At 66.2% G+C, this 15477-nt stretch overlaps 1 protein-coding gene across 1 annotated transcript; it reads left to right on the top strand.

Moving 5' to 3' along the window:
* Nucleotides 1–1919: 1919 nt before the first annotated feature.
* Nucleotides 1920–11940, top strand: STARD7 (StAR related lipid transfer domain containing 7). Its single transcript, XM_076359016.1, has 8 exons — nucleotides 1920–2326; nucleotides 7242–7447; nucleotides 7793–7842; nucleotides 8306–8416; nucleotides 8509–8591; nucleotides 8893–8992; nucleotides 9717–9801; nucleotides 11672–11940. Exons 1-8 carry the CDS (start codon nucleotides 1920–1922, stop codon nucleotides 11875–11877), a joined length of 1248 nt encoding a protein of 415 aa, XP_076215131.1. The 3' UTR covers nucleotides 11878–11940.
* Nucleotides 11941–15477: the final 3537 nt, after the last annotated feature.

Below are 15477 nucleotides of genomic sequence, written 5' to 3'. Positions count from 1 at the left end.
AGGTGGGGGCGCGGGTGCCGCAGGGTTTGGGGGTGTCCGTCCGTCCCCCCCCCTCCTCGCCGCCCTTCTCGAGAGGAAATAAAGGGGGTGCAAAGAGCCGTGTGTGGGAGCCTGCGCTTTGTTCCGGCAAAAAGGGGGTGCCCCCTCCCGGCGCCGCCCCCCCGATAAACGGCGCCGGGTTGTACCTGCTGGGCTCTGCCCCACGTGCCCCCCCCCCCCCCCCCCCCATAACCACCCCTACCGCACCCCGCTGCCCTGCACCCCGTTGCACCCCAATTGCCACCCCCCTGCACCCCAATAAGCACCCCCTGCACCCCAATAACCAGCCTTGCACCCCAATAACTGCCCCTGCACCCCAATAAGCACCCCATGCACCCCAATAAGCACCCCATGCACCCCAATAACCAGCCCTGCCTGCACCCGCTGCACCCCAATAGCCACCCTTACCCCGCACCACTGCCCTGCACCCCGTTGCACCCCAATAACCAGCCCTGCACCCCAATAACCACCCTGCTCCCCAATAACCAGCCCTGCCTGCGCCCCGCTGCCCTGCACCCTCTTGCACCCCAATAAGCTCCCCCTGCACCCCAATAACCGCCCCTGCCTGCACCCCCCCCTTGCCCTGCACCCTCTTGCCCCCCAATAACCAGCCCTGCCTGCGCCCCCTGCACCCCCGTAACCACCCCTACCGCACCCCGCTGCCCTGCACCCCGTTGCACCCCAATGACCGCCCCTGCACCCCAATGACCGCCCCTGCACCCCAATAAGCACCCCTTGCACCCAATAACCACCCCTGCACCCCAATAACTGCCCCTGCACCCCAATAAGCACCCCTTGCACCCAATAACCACCCCTGCACCCCAATAACCAGCCCTGCACCCTAACAAGCACCCCTGCACCCCAATAACCAGCCCTGCCTGCACCCGCTGCACCCCAATAGCCACCCTTACCCCGCACCACTGCCCTGCACCCCGTTGCACCCCAATAACCAGCCCCGCACCCCAATAACCAGCCCTGCACCCCAATAACCACCCTGCACCCCAATAACCAGCCCTGCCTGCACCCTGCTGCCCTGCACCCCATTGCACCCCAATAAGCACCCTGCTCCCCAATAACCACCCCTGCACCCTAATAACCAGCCCTGCACCCCAATAACCAGCCCCGCACCCCAATAACTACCCCATGCACCCCAATAACCAGCCCTGCCTGCACCCCCTGTACCCCAATAAACTCCCCTGCCTGCACCCCGCTGCCCTGCGCCCTGTTGCACCCCAATAACCACCCCTGCACCCCAATAACTGCCCCTGCACCCCAATAAGCACCCCATGCACCCCAATAACTGCCCCTGCACCCCAGTAACCACCCCTGCACCCCAATAACCAGCCCCGCACCCCAATAACAAGCCCCGCACCCCAATAAACACCCCCCGCACCCCAATAACACCCCCTACACCCATATAACCACCCCCCGCACCCCAATAACCAGCCCCGCACCCCAATAACCAGCCCCCGCACCCCAATAACCACCCCTGCACCCCAATAACCAGCCCCGCACCCCAATAAACACCCCCTGCACCCCAATAACCAGCCCCGCACCCCAATAAACACCCCCCGCACCCGCTGCCCTGCGCTCTGCCGGTGGGGGCGTGCCCCCGCGCCAAGCCCCGCCCCTCCCGCGGGCGGCCCCGCCCCAAGCCCCGCCCCCCGGCTCTGGTCGGGCCGCCCCGCCCGCCGAGCCCACGGCGCCCCGCGCGCCCTTGCCCTCCCGCCCCGCGCGTCCGCGAGCGTGCAGGGGCGGGCGCTCCCCGCCGCCGCCCAATGGCGGCGCGGGGCGGCGAGGCGGCGGCCAATGGCGGGGCGGCGCGGCGCGATGACGCGCCCCGAGCGCGACGCGGGGCGGCCCGCCGAGGGAGCGGCGGCATGTTGCAGCCGCGGCGGCCGCTCGCCGGCCTCGTCGCCCGCTGCGCCCGCGCCGCCCGACTGGGCCCCCGCCCGCCCGGTCCCGCCGAGGCCTCCCCCGCCGCCGGCGGCCAGGCGGGGGGCGGCGCGGGGCGGCGGGGCCTGCTGGGCCTGCTGGCGCGGCAGTGCAGCTGCGTGACGGGGCAGCGGGCGCGGCGGGCCCGGCGGGCCTGGTACCGCGGCGGCGGTAGCGGCGGGGACGGGGCGGCCGAGCGGGCGAAGCGCGGCGGCGGCGGGTGGTGGTGGTGGTGGTGGCGGGGGCCGCTCCGAGGCCGCCCCGCCGTCGCCGCCACCGGCCGCCTCATGGCGACCCTGGCCGGTGTCTTCGTCTGGGACGGGCAGCGCATCGAGGAGGAGGAGCTGAAGCGGTGGGTGTCGGCCGCGGCCCCCCCCCGGGACCGGGACACCCCCCCCATCCCCATCCTCGGGGGGCCCGGGACCCGCCCCCCCCCCCCCCCCCGAGATCCTCGGTGGCCCGGGGTTCCCGGCGCTTGGGCGCCTCAACCCCCCCCCCTTCCCCGTTCCGGGAGGCCCCCCCCAAATCCTCAGGCGTGCCCCCCCCCCCCGCCCCGGCCCCTTGCCGGGGGCGCTAGGGCTTGGGGTGCCCCCGCCAAGCCCTCTGGAGATGCTCCCCCCTCGCTGGGGGTGCACCCCGGTTTTCTAAAGCTCGGCGGTGCCCTCTCAAACCCTTGGGGGTGTGTCCCCCCCCGGCCCCCCCCAAATTTTCGTGGGTGGGGGTGCCCTCGCAAACCTTCCCGGGCCTGGGGTTGCCACCTTCTGGGGGTTCTGCCCCCCATGTCGACCTGGGGGCGCATCCCTCGAGCCCTTCCCCCCCCGCGGGGTGTTCCCCCCCCACCCCCAAATCTACTGGGGTGCTCCCCCAAATCCTCCCCCAGCCACTGCCCTGGGAGGGTGTCCCCCAGCCCTTTTTCTGGGGGGTGGGGGGGGATGCACCCTTCATTCCCTAAATCCTGTCCCTGCATGCTGCACCCCCTGCAAATTTGTTGGGGTCTTGGGGTGCCCCCCCCACCCCCCCCCAAATTCTCTGCTTGGTGTGTGTCCCCCCACCCTCCTTGGGCTCTGGGGGTGCACCCTTCACCCCCCAAATCCTGCCCACTAACGGGGTGTCTCCCCCAAACCCTCCCCGCTGTGGTTTCGGGGTGGCCCCCTACACCCCCCCCCCCCCCCCCCCGCCCCAACCCCGGGGGTGCTGCAGAAAGGGGTGCCCCCCCCCCCCCAGCCTCGCCCCGATACCAGCTGCCCCCCACCGTGCTGCCGCGCGGAGCGTTTACGCCTGGGGGACAGCGCTGGCTTTTGGGGGGGACGGGGGACGGGGGACACACGATGACACCCCGATCCGACGGGATGGCGACGGAAGGACCCTCCGTCCTTTCCGGCCGGTTTTTGAGGCGGCCGCGGAAGCGCGCGGCTTCGTTCCGGCGGAATCGGCCGGCGTGGCCTGGGACGAAGCGGGGGCGGGTCAGGAGAGGGTAATTAAAGCTTAACGAGACGCTCGGGGTGCGATGGGGCACCGCCGCGTCACCCCTCTTTTAAATTCCGCGTCTGGGTGCCTCGTCCAGACCGTCCCGTGGGCGTTAAATACCCGGTATTTGTTTAAGTAGCTTACCGAAGGCTTAATTAAAGCTTAGGGCTAATGAGAAACAACCCTCGCGCCCCGATTTGTGACGCCTTCGAAGGTTTCGGGGAGGTCCCCGGCCTTCGCGTGCGGCCGACGCTGGGAAAGGGACTGAATCCCCGGTTTTACCCACCCCACCCACCCCCCCCCCCCCGGCGAGGAGCCGTCGCGCGACCTTTTGGGTCGCGGCGCCCAGGCCGGGCCCGGCCCCTGCCCGCCGCTTTCCAGCCGCCTCAGCAGGGCTCGGCTTAGGCCTGGGATTAAAAGCGGAGTCGGTCTCTTCTCGTTCAAGGTTACTCCTCGCAGGCTTGAGCCTCCTCACCTCGATTTAAGGACTCCTCAAGCCCAGTCCGGTGCGCTTCGCCAGGCAAGGGAGAGCTCGCTTTTATTATTCCTCTTTATTATTTACTTTCTCCTCGTTCCTGTAGTCATTTACTCTCTGTCGTGGCTCGTTGGGCTTCGGTCTGGCTGCGGGAGCGATAAAATCCGCGGGAAGGTCTTTGCTCATCGTTAGGACGGGTTGGAGTGGCGGGAGGTCTCGGCAGGAGAGCTTTGCTCTCCCCTCGTCGGCAGCCCGTGTATTTTATTGATCTGTTTTTATTTTTTTTTTAAACGAGGCAGGAGGGAATACGCCGCCCGCCGGCCTCGGAACGGCGGCGGAGGTGAATAAATGGGATCAAAGCGTGCGGTGAAACTCTCCCCGCTTCGCTCGCCCCTGCCCCTGTGTGGAGCCGTGGCTCCTCCCGGGGTTTAAAACAGCTCTCTGCTTCGGTTATCGTCTTCCTCTTCCCCTCCCAGCTCTCCTCCTCCTCTGCCCCCCTCTCATTTAACTTCGGGGGAGGGCTTTTTTTTTGGGGGGGGGATGTTTCTTGGTAAAACCAAAATCCCTGCTCCGGCGGTGCCGTCCCCACCTTCCGGCGTGGTGGTTCCTTAACCGTCCCGGGGGTGGTGGTGGAGGGGGTCAAAAACGGCAAGGGAGAGCTCTGCCCGCCGCCGGCGTCGCCTCCGGCCTGCCCCGCTGTCCCCTGCAGTGGCATCCCCCCCGCCGGTGTCCCCTGCGGTGGCATCCCCCCCCCCCCCCGCCGCCGCCACCACCGCCCCGGTGAAGCGAGGCCGGGGCCGGGCCGGCTGTCGGCGTCCGCCCCGTCCTTCGGCCGCCGGCTAACGAAGGTGCCCTCGTCCTCCGTGCGGCCGGTCGGAGCGGGCTGCGCTGGGTTGACGGAGCCCCCCGCCGAGGCGAGAGCTCGTGCCGCCGGGCCGGCAGCCTCTTCCGCCGGCGGTCGGCTTCGTTCGGAAATTAAAACGAGCCGGTTTAAGGCTCGGGGCTGGGCTCGCGGGGGCCAAGCCCCGGCCGTCGGGACGCTGGCGGCGGCGGTTCGGTTTTCGGCTGCTGCGGTACCGCGCCCCTTTCCTCAGGGAGAAGGGGAACCGCGGAGTTTGTTCCCGGCGCCGCGTAGACGGCTGCTTGTTGGCAGAGGGGCGCGGGCCGGTAGCAGCCTCGCGCGTCGGCGCGGCTCGATCCCCTGGCTGTTATTTTTCTAGCCCGGCTCCGACGAGGACGGAGGTGGCGAAAGCGGGAGCGAGGGAGGCGCTGCTCCCCGCTTCGATCCCGTCCCGCCGCCCTCCCTGGCGGGGAATCACGGGGACGATCCAGCTCGGGAAAAGTCTCCTGGTGCCCCCCCCTGCCCCCCAGATTTCCCCGGCTCGCCGCCGCTCCCGCGGCCTCTCCCACCCCGGCTCGGTTCGCTAACCCGGCCGGTTCGGGTTTTTTGCCGCGGCGGCGAGAGGAGCTGGCACGCGGCGGAGGGACGGAGCGAAGGCTGTCGTAAATAAACCGGCGGGAAGGAGGGGGACGGAGGGAGCGGGGCTCTTCCCCCCCCTGCCCCAGCGAAGGTGGGGTTGTGTGGGGGGCAGAGGAGCGTTTTGGGGGGGCGGGGGGGGGGGGGGGGGAGGGTGATACCGGAGCTGCGCCCGCCAAACGTGGGGGGAAAGGCGGGTTCGCGGATCCAAACGCGGCCTGCGAAGCTTTCGGGCCGGCCCGGGGGAGGCCGGCAGCGCGGCCCTTTCCAGGGAGGGCGAACGTGAATTCAGCCGGACCGGCGAGACCTGCCTCGCCGGTTACGAATCGGTGCTTTAGTTCTAGGCCCCCCCCCCCCCGCCCCGATGCTAATTATTTTAATGTAATTAGTGTCTTCAGGCGCCGCCGGGAGGGTCGGAAGCTCTGCGGGGGCAGCGAGCGATCCTCCTTCCTTGAGGTGGAGGACGCCAGGTGTGGATAAACCAGCCGTTCCTCTCCGACGTTTTATTTCGGGGGGGGGGCTGGAGCCGCGGCTCGGGGGGATTTATCCCGGCGGCAGGAGGTTTTCCTGCCCTCTTCTCTCCCCCCCCCGTCCCCGTCCCCCCTGGCTTTTTGAGACCCGAGATCTGAATCCAGTTCCGATTTCTGTAGGTGCTGAAACTTGGGGGGGGGGGGGAGCGGTTTGATGGTCCGTGGAGCCCCGTTTGTGGGAAGCCCCCGCTTCCCCCGTCCCCTCCCCTCTCGCAGGGGAGGCCGCTGTTCCCCGTTTGCTGCCTTGCAGAGCCCCGGCTGCCGTCGGCCGGTCGCTTCGCGTCGCTTCGCAGACCCAGACGGGCTCTCGCGAGCCAACCCAGCCCCCCCAGAACGTCAGGACACCCCCCCCACACACCCCCTCTCCTTCCCTCCCCCCCTTCCTTTCGCACCCCAAGTCTCAATCCTGCGGACGACTTGACGCCTTCGATCCGAAACTCCTCCTTTGCCTTAAACCCCTCTGACTTTCCCTTTCGCCCGGCGCCTTTCGCTCGCTTCGGCCGGGAAAACGACCCTTGGTTTGCGAACCTCCCAGGGTGACCGCTGCGGGGTTGCTTTTTTGGGGGGGGTGGTGGGGTGGTTTTTTGGGGGGGGGGGGGTTTGTTTGTTTGTTTGTTTTTTTTCCCCTTCGGGGAAAAGGCTGATGTTGGCCGAGGGCGGTTTGTCTGCCGGATCTCACCGCGGCGGGGCTGGGGGGGAAGAAGAAGCAGCAGCGCTTCCCGTCTGTACAGGGACCAAACCCCCGCACGCTGCCCCGAAGAAACAGCCGGCGCAACGCCGCTGCTACCATCCCGCGGTGGTGGTGGTGGTGTTTGGTTTGGGGGGGTTTCCCCCCCCCCCCCCCCCCCCGCCACTACCTCTTTCCTCGAAGAGCAAGCCCCGCGGCTGCGGGTGACGTTTCGTGGTGCCGCCGGGCTCGGGGGACTCCCCAGCAGCCGCCTTCCACCCCCGACTAGGGTTTACCACCCTGCGAGAAGAACGTGGGAAGCCCCCCCCCCCAAGTCCCGGCCCCAAACGCACCCCGGCACGGTTTTTCGATGCCGTATAATATATATATTTAAGCACAAGACCCTTGGGACGAAAGAAAAAGGCTGCAGGGACGGGTTTTCTGCGCCGGCGAGCGACTCAGGCGGGAGGGGAGAGCCCGGGCTCCTCTTCCCACGCCGAAACCCCTCTAGGTGAAGCCTGGACCGTGCTGGGAAGGTTTTGCCGGTCTCGGGGGGCGACGGCAGCGGGGCGGGGGGGGGCTCCATCTGTAGCAGAAAGGCTCCGACGAGGTTTTGGTTACTGACTGCCTCGGTTTTTCGTCTTCCCCCAGGTCCGCGCAGGAGATGAAGCACATGGAGAACGTGTCCAGCCTGTTACAGGGCGGCGGCCCGGCCGACTATCAACGGCCGGATCCCAAATCGGAACGAGAGGCAGTCGCCGCTCCCGGGGAGCAGCCCTGGGAGATGATCATGGACAAGAAGCACTTCAAGCTCTGGCGGCGGCCGATCGAGGGCACCCACTTATACCAGTACCGAGGTAACGGCGCTCCCCGTACCGGGCCCGTAGCTCGGGTTTTTGGTTTTTACCCTGCGCCGAGTCCTCGAGGGGACGTGCCTCCTGCCTCCCGCCTGGCCTGTATTTATAGCAAACCGGGGGGAAAAAAAAAACCAACCCGGGGACTGTCGTCTTTTGCGTCCCTCTCCGCAGATCCCGTCGCGCGTGTGTCGTCCCCCCCGCCCCGCTTAGCCCTTCGGGGGGGGGGGGGGTGGGTCCCAGCCCTGCCCGCCTGCCTTAGAAAATGCCTTTTCCTTTTAATCTCGCCGCGCTGAGTTCAAGACGCGCGTACGCCCGGCACTAAAAAAACCTTTCTCTTCGCCGCAGTGTTTGGGTCGTACACGGATGTGACTCCCAGGCAGTTCTTCAACGTACAGGTGAGCACCTTCGAGCTCCGGGCTGCGTGACGCGTTAGAACCGGAGCGCGGCCTCCGCCGGAGGGGTGGGATGAGAGGAACGGGCGAACGTTCCCTTCTCTTTCCGCCATTGGCGTGATCTAGAGCCGATCCCGACGTGGATCGGAAGCGGGGGTGAGTTAACCCGCGCCCCGGTCGGCTTTCGCCGCCCGTCCCTGCCGGAAGCGAAGGATCGGCACGTGCGGGCTCGGCGCCGGGCCGCGGGAGCCGGGCGGGTTTCTGGTCCGAGCTGGCTCTCTGCCTGCCCTGCCGGCTCCCGCGGCTTCCTCTGCCGGTGGAAAAGGGTGTTGAATAATTTCCTGGCGGGTGAAACGCCTGACCGTGACGCAGCTTGTTGCGGCGGGATGGGGGATAAAGGGCCGGCCGCCTGCCTTTTCGCGACGCCCTCGGGCTTCGTTGTGGCTCAGCCTCTCTTTCTTGCCAGCTGGACACCGAATATAGGAAGAAGTGGGACTCGCTGGTCATCAAATTGGACGTAATCGAGAGAGACCTGGCCACTGGATCGGAAGTGATTCACTGGGTCACTCATTTCCCGGTGAGCGATCCCTCCTTTCCCTGCTCCGGTGAACCTCCTTGCCCCCGGGGAGAGGGCCGGCGGGGTCGACGCCTGTTCTTTCTCCTCCCCAGTACCCGATGTACTCCCGAGACTACGTGTACGTTCGACGCTACAGCGTGGACAAAGAGAACAACCTGATGGTCCTGGTGTCGCGGTAGGTACCGCCGGGCCGACCTCCCGGCGGCTTTCTGCCCTCTCCCACCCGTAAGAGAAAGCCGAGAGCTTGGGTATAAATTTCATCAGCTTTTTCTTTGTTTTTGTTTTTTCTTCCCCCCCCCCCCCCCCTCCAAAACCCCGTGTCAAAACCTCAGGGATCTGTCTCGAAAATAACAGCCACCTTCTCCGGGGTGAAGACCTCGTTCTCTTAGTGCCCACCTCCGAAATATCGGCAGGGGCTCGGTGTAGTCCAACCCCGGAGCTCATCTCGCGCTGCTCCCTTCTCTTCTTCCCTCCAGGGCGGTGGAGCATCCGAGCGTCCCCGAAGACCCCGAGTACGTTCGGGTCAGAACCTACGAATCCCAAATGGTCATCCGTCCCCACAAAACCTTTGACGAGGTACGGTTCGGGGCGGGGGGGGGGGGAAAAAACCTGTCACGGGAGGGGAAAACCCCTCCGCTCCGAGGGGATCCGTTCCTTCTCCGGCCGCGATCCCTAGCGCTGAGGCTTGGGCGCTCGATAGTCGGGGGTCGGAATAAGAGGGATGAGTTTTGTGTCCCAAAGGCGAGGGAAACCCGTCCGCGGGGGGGCTCCGGAAGGATTTTTTTTTTTTTTTTTTTCTTTTTCTTTTTGAAGCTGTATCCCGCTGGGCTTGAGACTTTCCCCCGGGACGCGCGGCGCTCCTGGAGAGCCGAACGCGCCGCTTCGGAGCGCCGGGCTCCTTTTTTAAAAAAAGCCTTAAGCCTCTCCCAGTCTCGTTCCGAGCGCTTAACGCCCTCGTAAAACAAAACGTCGCTGGGGCTTCGCACGGAGTATCCGGAGCCTGGCGAGAGCGGGCCGGCGCAGGGGGGAACGAGGGGAATGACACCTTCCCTCCCCCCCCCCCCCCCCCAAAAAAAACCCATACCCCCCACCCCAAACCCCTCCCCGTGTGCTTTCGCTGGGTCCTTCTGGGTCCGCGGCGCCTCCTTCACGCTCCGATCGACGCCCTGAAGAGCCGGTAGCGCTCGCCCCGTGGGACGACGGCGGCGGCGGCCCCCGGAGGGGATTTGGGCGAGGATTTTTAAAGCCCGGCGGGGTTTCTCCGCCGGCTTCAGGCTCGCTTCGCCTTCTCCTTTCCCAGAACGGTTTCGACTACTTGCTGACCTACAGCGACAACCCCCAGACCGTGTTCCCCCGTTACTGCGTCAGCTGGATGGTCTCCAGCGGTGAGTGAGCTTCGGCGGTGAGAATTCACCCCTCGGCGAGAAATTCCGCCGGAGCGAACGCCGGGCGCTCCTGCCTTCCCCTTTTTCCCCCCGCACCTCCGTGGGGCGGGGAAAAAACAGGCGGAGAAGCTTAAAAAACTGAGACCCGGAGAGGGATCCGGGGGGGGGGGGGGGGGAAATAGGTGTATTTTTGGGGGCCCGAGGCTGCTCGTCCTCGCTCACGGGGAGGGAGTCCTGTCTGGATTCCCGGCCGCAAGGAGGAAAGGGGTCCGTGCACGAGGATGCTCTTCCCTCCGGTCTACCCCGGGCAAGAAAAAAAAAAACAAACCCCAAAACCCCCAAACCAGCAGGATCCCTTTTATTATGATTATTTTTTTTTAATAAAACGAGCCGGGTTTTTTTCCGTACTTGAGAGCAGCGTTGGCCCCCGGGTGTTTTCTGCAGTCGAGTTCTTCCCGCTTAGGGCAAACGGGGAGAAAACCCCCTCCTGGCTCGAGGCACGCTGCCTGCGCCGAGGCTCCCACGAAGGAGCTTGGCTTTAAGTGTGTGTCGGGGGGAGAAAAAGCGGCGTTTTAAAGGATCTGGCCGAGCCCACGGCTTGTCCGCCCCCCCCCCCCCCCCCCCCCAAATAATCCCGGGCGAGCCCCAGGCGCGCTCGGCGTCGCCGTACCCACCGAGGGGCTCGACGCTCCCCTCCGAGCCAGGGGAAGGGTCGGGGCGAGCGCCGCTTTCTCCTGGGATCGGGAGGAAGAAGGAGCCGTCGCCCCCTTTACCTCTCGCTTTATTCATCGGCGGGGGGGGGATATAAAACCAGAAACGTCGCCTGCGGTGATATTTTTGGGGAAACCCCCCCCCCTCTTTTACCATCCCGCGGCTCGTGGCAGAGACCGATGCGAGGAAGGGATCGTCCGGCCGCGCTCCGGCCTCGGGCCGACCTTTTTCCCCTCGCTCCTCCCTGCTTCGCCAACCCCCGAAACCTCGGGGGGGGGGGGGGGGGGGTGGTGGTTTTTTTTTGGCCGTGCTTTAATGCATCTTAAAGCGTCCAAAGCTCTGGGAGGGAGGCGGCGGGGAAGGGGGGGGGGGGTGGCTGGCATCACCCCCCCTCCTGTGCCACCGTAACCGCGCGGTTTGGTTTTTGGTGGGGGTTTGGTTTTTGGTGGGGGTTTGGTTTTTGGTGGGGGTTTGGTTTTTGGTGGGGGTTTGGTTTTCGGTGGGGGTTTGGTTTTCGGTGGGGGTTTGGGGTTTTTTTTTGGGGGGGGGGGAGGTTGAGAATAAAAATGAGGGGTGGGAGAACAGGGTCTCGGGGCGGAGCGGGTGCGGCCCCGCCCTGGGGCGGAGGGGAGAATTTTCGAGGTCGAGCGTTAATTAAGGCGCCCCGGGCTCGCTGCCAGCTCACCCCCACCGTAGCCGGGGCCGGGGGGGGGGGGGGTGGGGGGGGGGGGGGTGGGTGATGGCGGCGAGGTTCCCTGGCGGGAGGGGGGGTCAAATAAGATCCCGGCGAGTCAAATAAGAGACGGTTTGGGGGTGGGTTGGTTTTGTTTTTAATTAAATTGATGGTAAGTCACCCTGACGGCGGGGTTATAACCGAGCCGGGGGGGGGGGGGACACGACGACGACGGGAGGTGGCGGAGCCACCTGGGGGGGGCTGCGGGATCCCCCTCGAGTTTATTAGGAGAGGGAAGAAAATCAGGAGAGGGGGGGGATGGAGGGAAAAAAAAAAAAAGGCAGCGGGGGAGCTGGGGATGGAGCTGGAGAAAAGGGGGTAAGACAAGGGGGGGGGAGGATCATCCCCCCAACCCCGGCGTCTGCGGAGCCCCGGGGCTTTGCCCCCCGCTCGGCTCACCCTCTCCCCCTTCTCCCCCCCCCCCAGGTATGCCGGATTTCCTGGAGAAGCTGCACACGGCCGCCCTGAAAGCCAAGAAGATGGAGATCGAGGTGCGGGACTACATGTCTGCCAAGCCCATCGAGGGCGGCAGCGGCGGCGGCGGCGGCGAGGGGAAGGCGAGTGCGGCGGCGACGGCGGCCGAGCACAAGAGCGACGGTACCCGCGGCCCTGCCCAGCTGGAATACGCCTGAGGAGCCGAAATTCCGCTCCTCCGGCCCCCCCCACCTCGGGATGGGGATGGGGGAACCGGGCTCCAGCCCCCCCCCCCAACCCCCCCCCCCCCCCGGGACGGGGGAACCGGGCTCCGGAGAGGGACCCTCGCCCCCCGCTGCTGCCGGAGCTCCCTTCCCTTTTCCCCTCCCCATCTCATCTCATCTCCAAAGTTCCGCTCCCTTGGGGGGGGGGGGGGGGAGGAGGAGGAGGAAGGGGGGAGGGGGGGGAGGTCCCGTGTGTGTGTGTGTGTGTCCCCCACGCCGGTGTGTCCGTTAGCGGCCGGGCCGATGACATCTCATGTCGCGCGATCGTTTTTCCGTACCGGTAAATATTTCCCCGGCCCGCCAGGAAAACAAAAAATACCCTAAAAAACCCCCAAATCACACACCACCCCCCCCCGAATCTTTTATCGCGGCACGGACGCCCCCTCCTTTTCTCATCCCTCTTCAGGCTCTTGCCCCCCCCCCCCCCCCCCAATATTTTTGGGTCTCGCTCTTGTACCTCACCGTCCTGGGGTGGGGTATTTCCCCCCCCCCAAGGCACCAAAAGACCCTCAGCCTGCGAGGGGGGGGGCTGGCATTACTGGGGGGGGGGGAGATGCTGTTTTTGGGGGGGGGGGGGGTGTGTTTAGCTGCTGGTTTGTTATAGGGAGGGGAGAGCTTTGGCGGCGGCGGGGAAGGGGGGGGGGCAGCTTTCTGCCGGCGCTAACCCGGCTCACTGCGACACCCCCCCCCCACATCCCCCCCCCACATCCCCCCCCCCACTGCGGTTTGTGGTGATACCGGCACTGATCCCCCCGGGTTGCAGCACTGGGGGGGGTCGGGGGGTCGGGGGGGGGGTCACCGTCAGCCCTCGGCGCGGGGGGAAGCCGTAGGAGCGGCAAAATACTCCTAAATCGGCGGTCGCGTGCGCGCGCGCGTGTGTGTGTGTGTGTGTGTGTTCCCCCCCCCCCCCCCCCCCGGGATCCTAATTAGCTTCCCCCCCTAACGAACCCCTCGGGGCTCTGACAGAGGGGTCGACAGATTTGGGGGGGGGGGTGGGGTGTGTTTGTCCCCTGCAGTGGCATTAACTGGGATCACCCCCCCGACTTTAGTCCCCGCCTTAGACTGAATTTATCGTAAATATTAAATACGAATATTAATTCCCGCCTCGCGCCGAATTTATCCGCCGTTTCCCATCCCCCTTCGCCACACCCCGGGCTCCTCCCAGCCCCTCCCGGCGTCGTTAATCAGCCCTTTAATGAGGATGAGCCTCAGGAGTGGGACCCTTTTTTTTGGGGGGGGGGGGGGGTGTGTGTCGTGTCCCCCCCCCCCCATTTTGGGTTCGTTGGCGCCGCGGCTCCATCCCTACCGGGGTGAGGACCGAAATGACGGCGCCGGGGCGGGGGCCACCGCCACGCGTGACGTGTCCCGCCACCCCCACGGTACCTGACGCGCCCCCCCCCCTTACCCCCCCCCACCCCACTGGGTGTTTTGGGGACACACGGGGAAGGGGGGGGGGCAGCGGTGGGACACACACCTTTATTGCACGACGGAGAGCAGCAGGCAGCGGGCGCGGGGAGGGGGTGCAGCGGCGATGCTTTGGGGGGGGGGGGGCTGCGACCCCCATCCCCCCCCCATCCCTTGTTTTTTTGGGGGGGGGGGGGGTGTCTCCCTGAGTTTCCCCATCCTTAATCCCAAGCCCCCCCCCCCTCCTCCTCCTCCTCCCCCAGGTTGGCTCAATACTGGCGGTGCCCAAAGGAACCTCGTACCGGGGTGGGGGGGGGTGGGGGGTGTAGCCCCCCCCCCGATGTCCCCCCGATGTCCCCATGTCCCCCCCTGTCCCCCCCCGGCGTCCATCACAGCAGGTTCTTGTTGCGTTTGGGACGATCTTCCGCACCGTCCGGCGCTCGGAGATGTTCCTCTTGACGCGGACGGTGGGGGCGACGGGGGGCTCGGGGACGAGCGAGGGGCTGGAGTGGGCTTTGGTCAGGGTGGGGGGGTCCGGGGGGGCCACCGCCGGCCCCGCTTGGGCTTCCCACCCCTCCAGGTCCTGGGCGCCGGCGCTGATCCACGTCTCCAGCACCTGCACGTAGGTCTCGTAGCGACGTCTCTGCCCGGGGGGGGGGGGGGGGAGAGAAGGATGGAGATGAGCCACTGCCACGGGGACGTCCCCGTGTCCCTGCTGTCCCCCATGTCCCATAGCGGCGTCTCTGCCACGGGGACGTCCCCGTGTCCCTGCTGTCCCCCATGTCCCATAGCGGCGTCTCTGCCATGGGGACATCCCTGTGTCCCTGCTGTCCCCCATGTCCCATAGCGGTGTCTCTGCCATGGGGACGTCCCCGTGTCCCTGCTGTCCCCCATGTCCCATAGCGGCGTCTCTGCCATGGGGACATCCCTGTGTCCCTGCTGTCCCCCATGTCCCATAATGGCATCTCTGCCACGGGGACGTCCCCCTGTCCCTGGTGTCCCCTATAGCAGCGTCTCTGCTGTGGGGACGATAAGGATGGCAATGAGCTGCCACCGTGGGGACGTCCCCCTGTCCCTGGTATCCCCTATAGCGGCATCTCTGCCGTGGGGACGTCCCCGTGTCCCTGCTGTCCCCTATAGCAGCGTCTCTGCCACGGGGACAATAAGGATAGAGATGAGCCGCCACCATGGGGACGTTCCCCTGTCCCTGCTGTCCCCCCATGTCCCATAGCGACGTCTCTGCCACGGGGACGTCCCCCTGTCCCTGCTGTCCCCCATGTCCCATAGCGGCGTCTCTGCCACGGGGACGTCCCCCTGTCCCAGCTGTCCCCCATGTCCCATAGCGGCGTCTCTGCCGTGGGGACATCCCTGTGTCCTTGCTGTCCCCCATGTCCCATAACGGCGTCTCTGCCACGGGGACGTCCCCGTGTCCCTGGTGTCCCCTATAGCAGCGTCTCTGCCGTGGGGACGTCCCTGTGTCCCTGCTGTCCCCTATAGCAGTGTCTCTGCCATGGGGACGTCCCCGGTGTCCCCTATAGCAGCATCTCTGCCACGGGGATGATAAGGATAGAGATGAGCCACCACCATGGGGACGTCCCCGTGTCCCTGCTGTCCCCCATGTCCCATAGCGGCGTCTCTGCCGTGGGGACGTCCCTGTGTCCCTGCTGTCCCCTATAGCGGCATCTCTGCTGTGGGGATGATAAGGATGGCGATGAGCCGCTGCCACAGGGATGTCCCCGTGTCCCTGGTGTCCCCTATAGCAGCGTCTCTGCCGTGGGGACATCCCCCTGTCCCTGCTGTCCCCTATGTCCCATAGCAGCATCTCTGCTGTGGGAAGATAAGGATAGAGATGAGCCACCGCCACGGGGACATCCCCGTGTCCCCGGTGTCCCCTATAGCGGCATCTCTGCCACGGGGAAGAGAAGGATGGTGATAAGCCACCACCACGGGGATGTCCCCGTGTCCCTGGTGTCCCCTATAGCGGTATCTTTGCCACAGGGACGATAAGGATGGTGATGAGCCACTGCCATGGGGACATCCCCCTGTCCCTGGTGTCCCCCATGTCCCATAGCGGCGTCTCTGCCGTGGGGACGTCCCCGTGTCCCTGCTGTCCCCTATAGCAGCGTCTCT

This window comes from Aptenodytes patagonicus, chromosome 24 (assembly GCF_965638725.1).
Source record: "Aptenodytes patagonicus chromosome 24, bAptPat1.pri.cur, whole genome shotgun sequence".
Lineage (NCBI taxonomy): Eukaryota > Metazoa > Chordata > Aves > Sphenisciformes > Spheniscidae > Aptenodytes > Aptenodytes patagonicus.
This window is presented reverse-complemented; position numbering and strand designations above follow the sequence as displayed.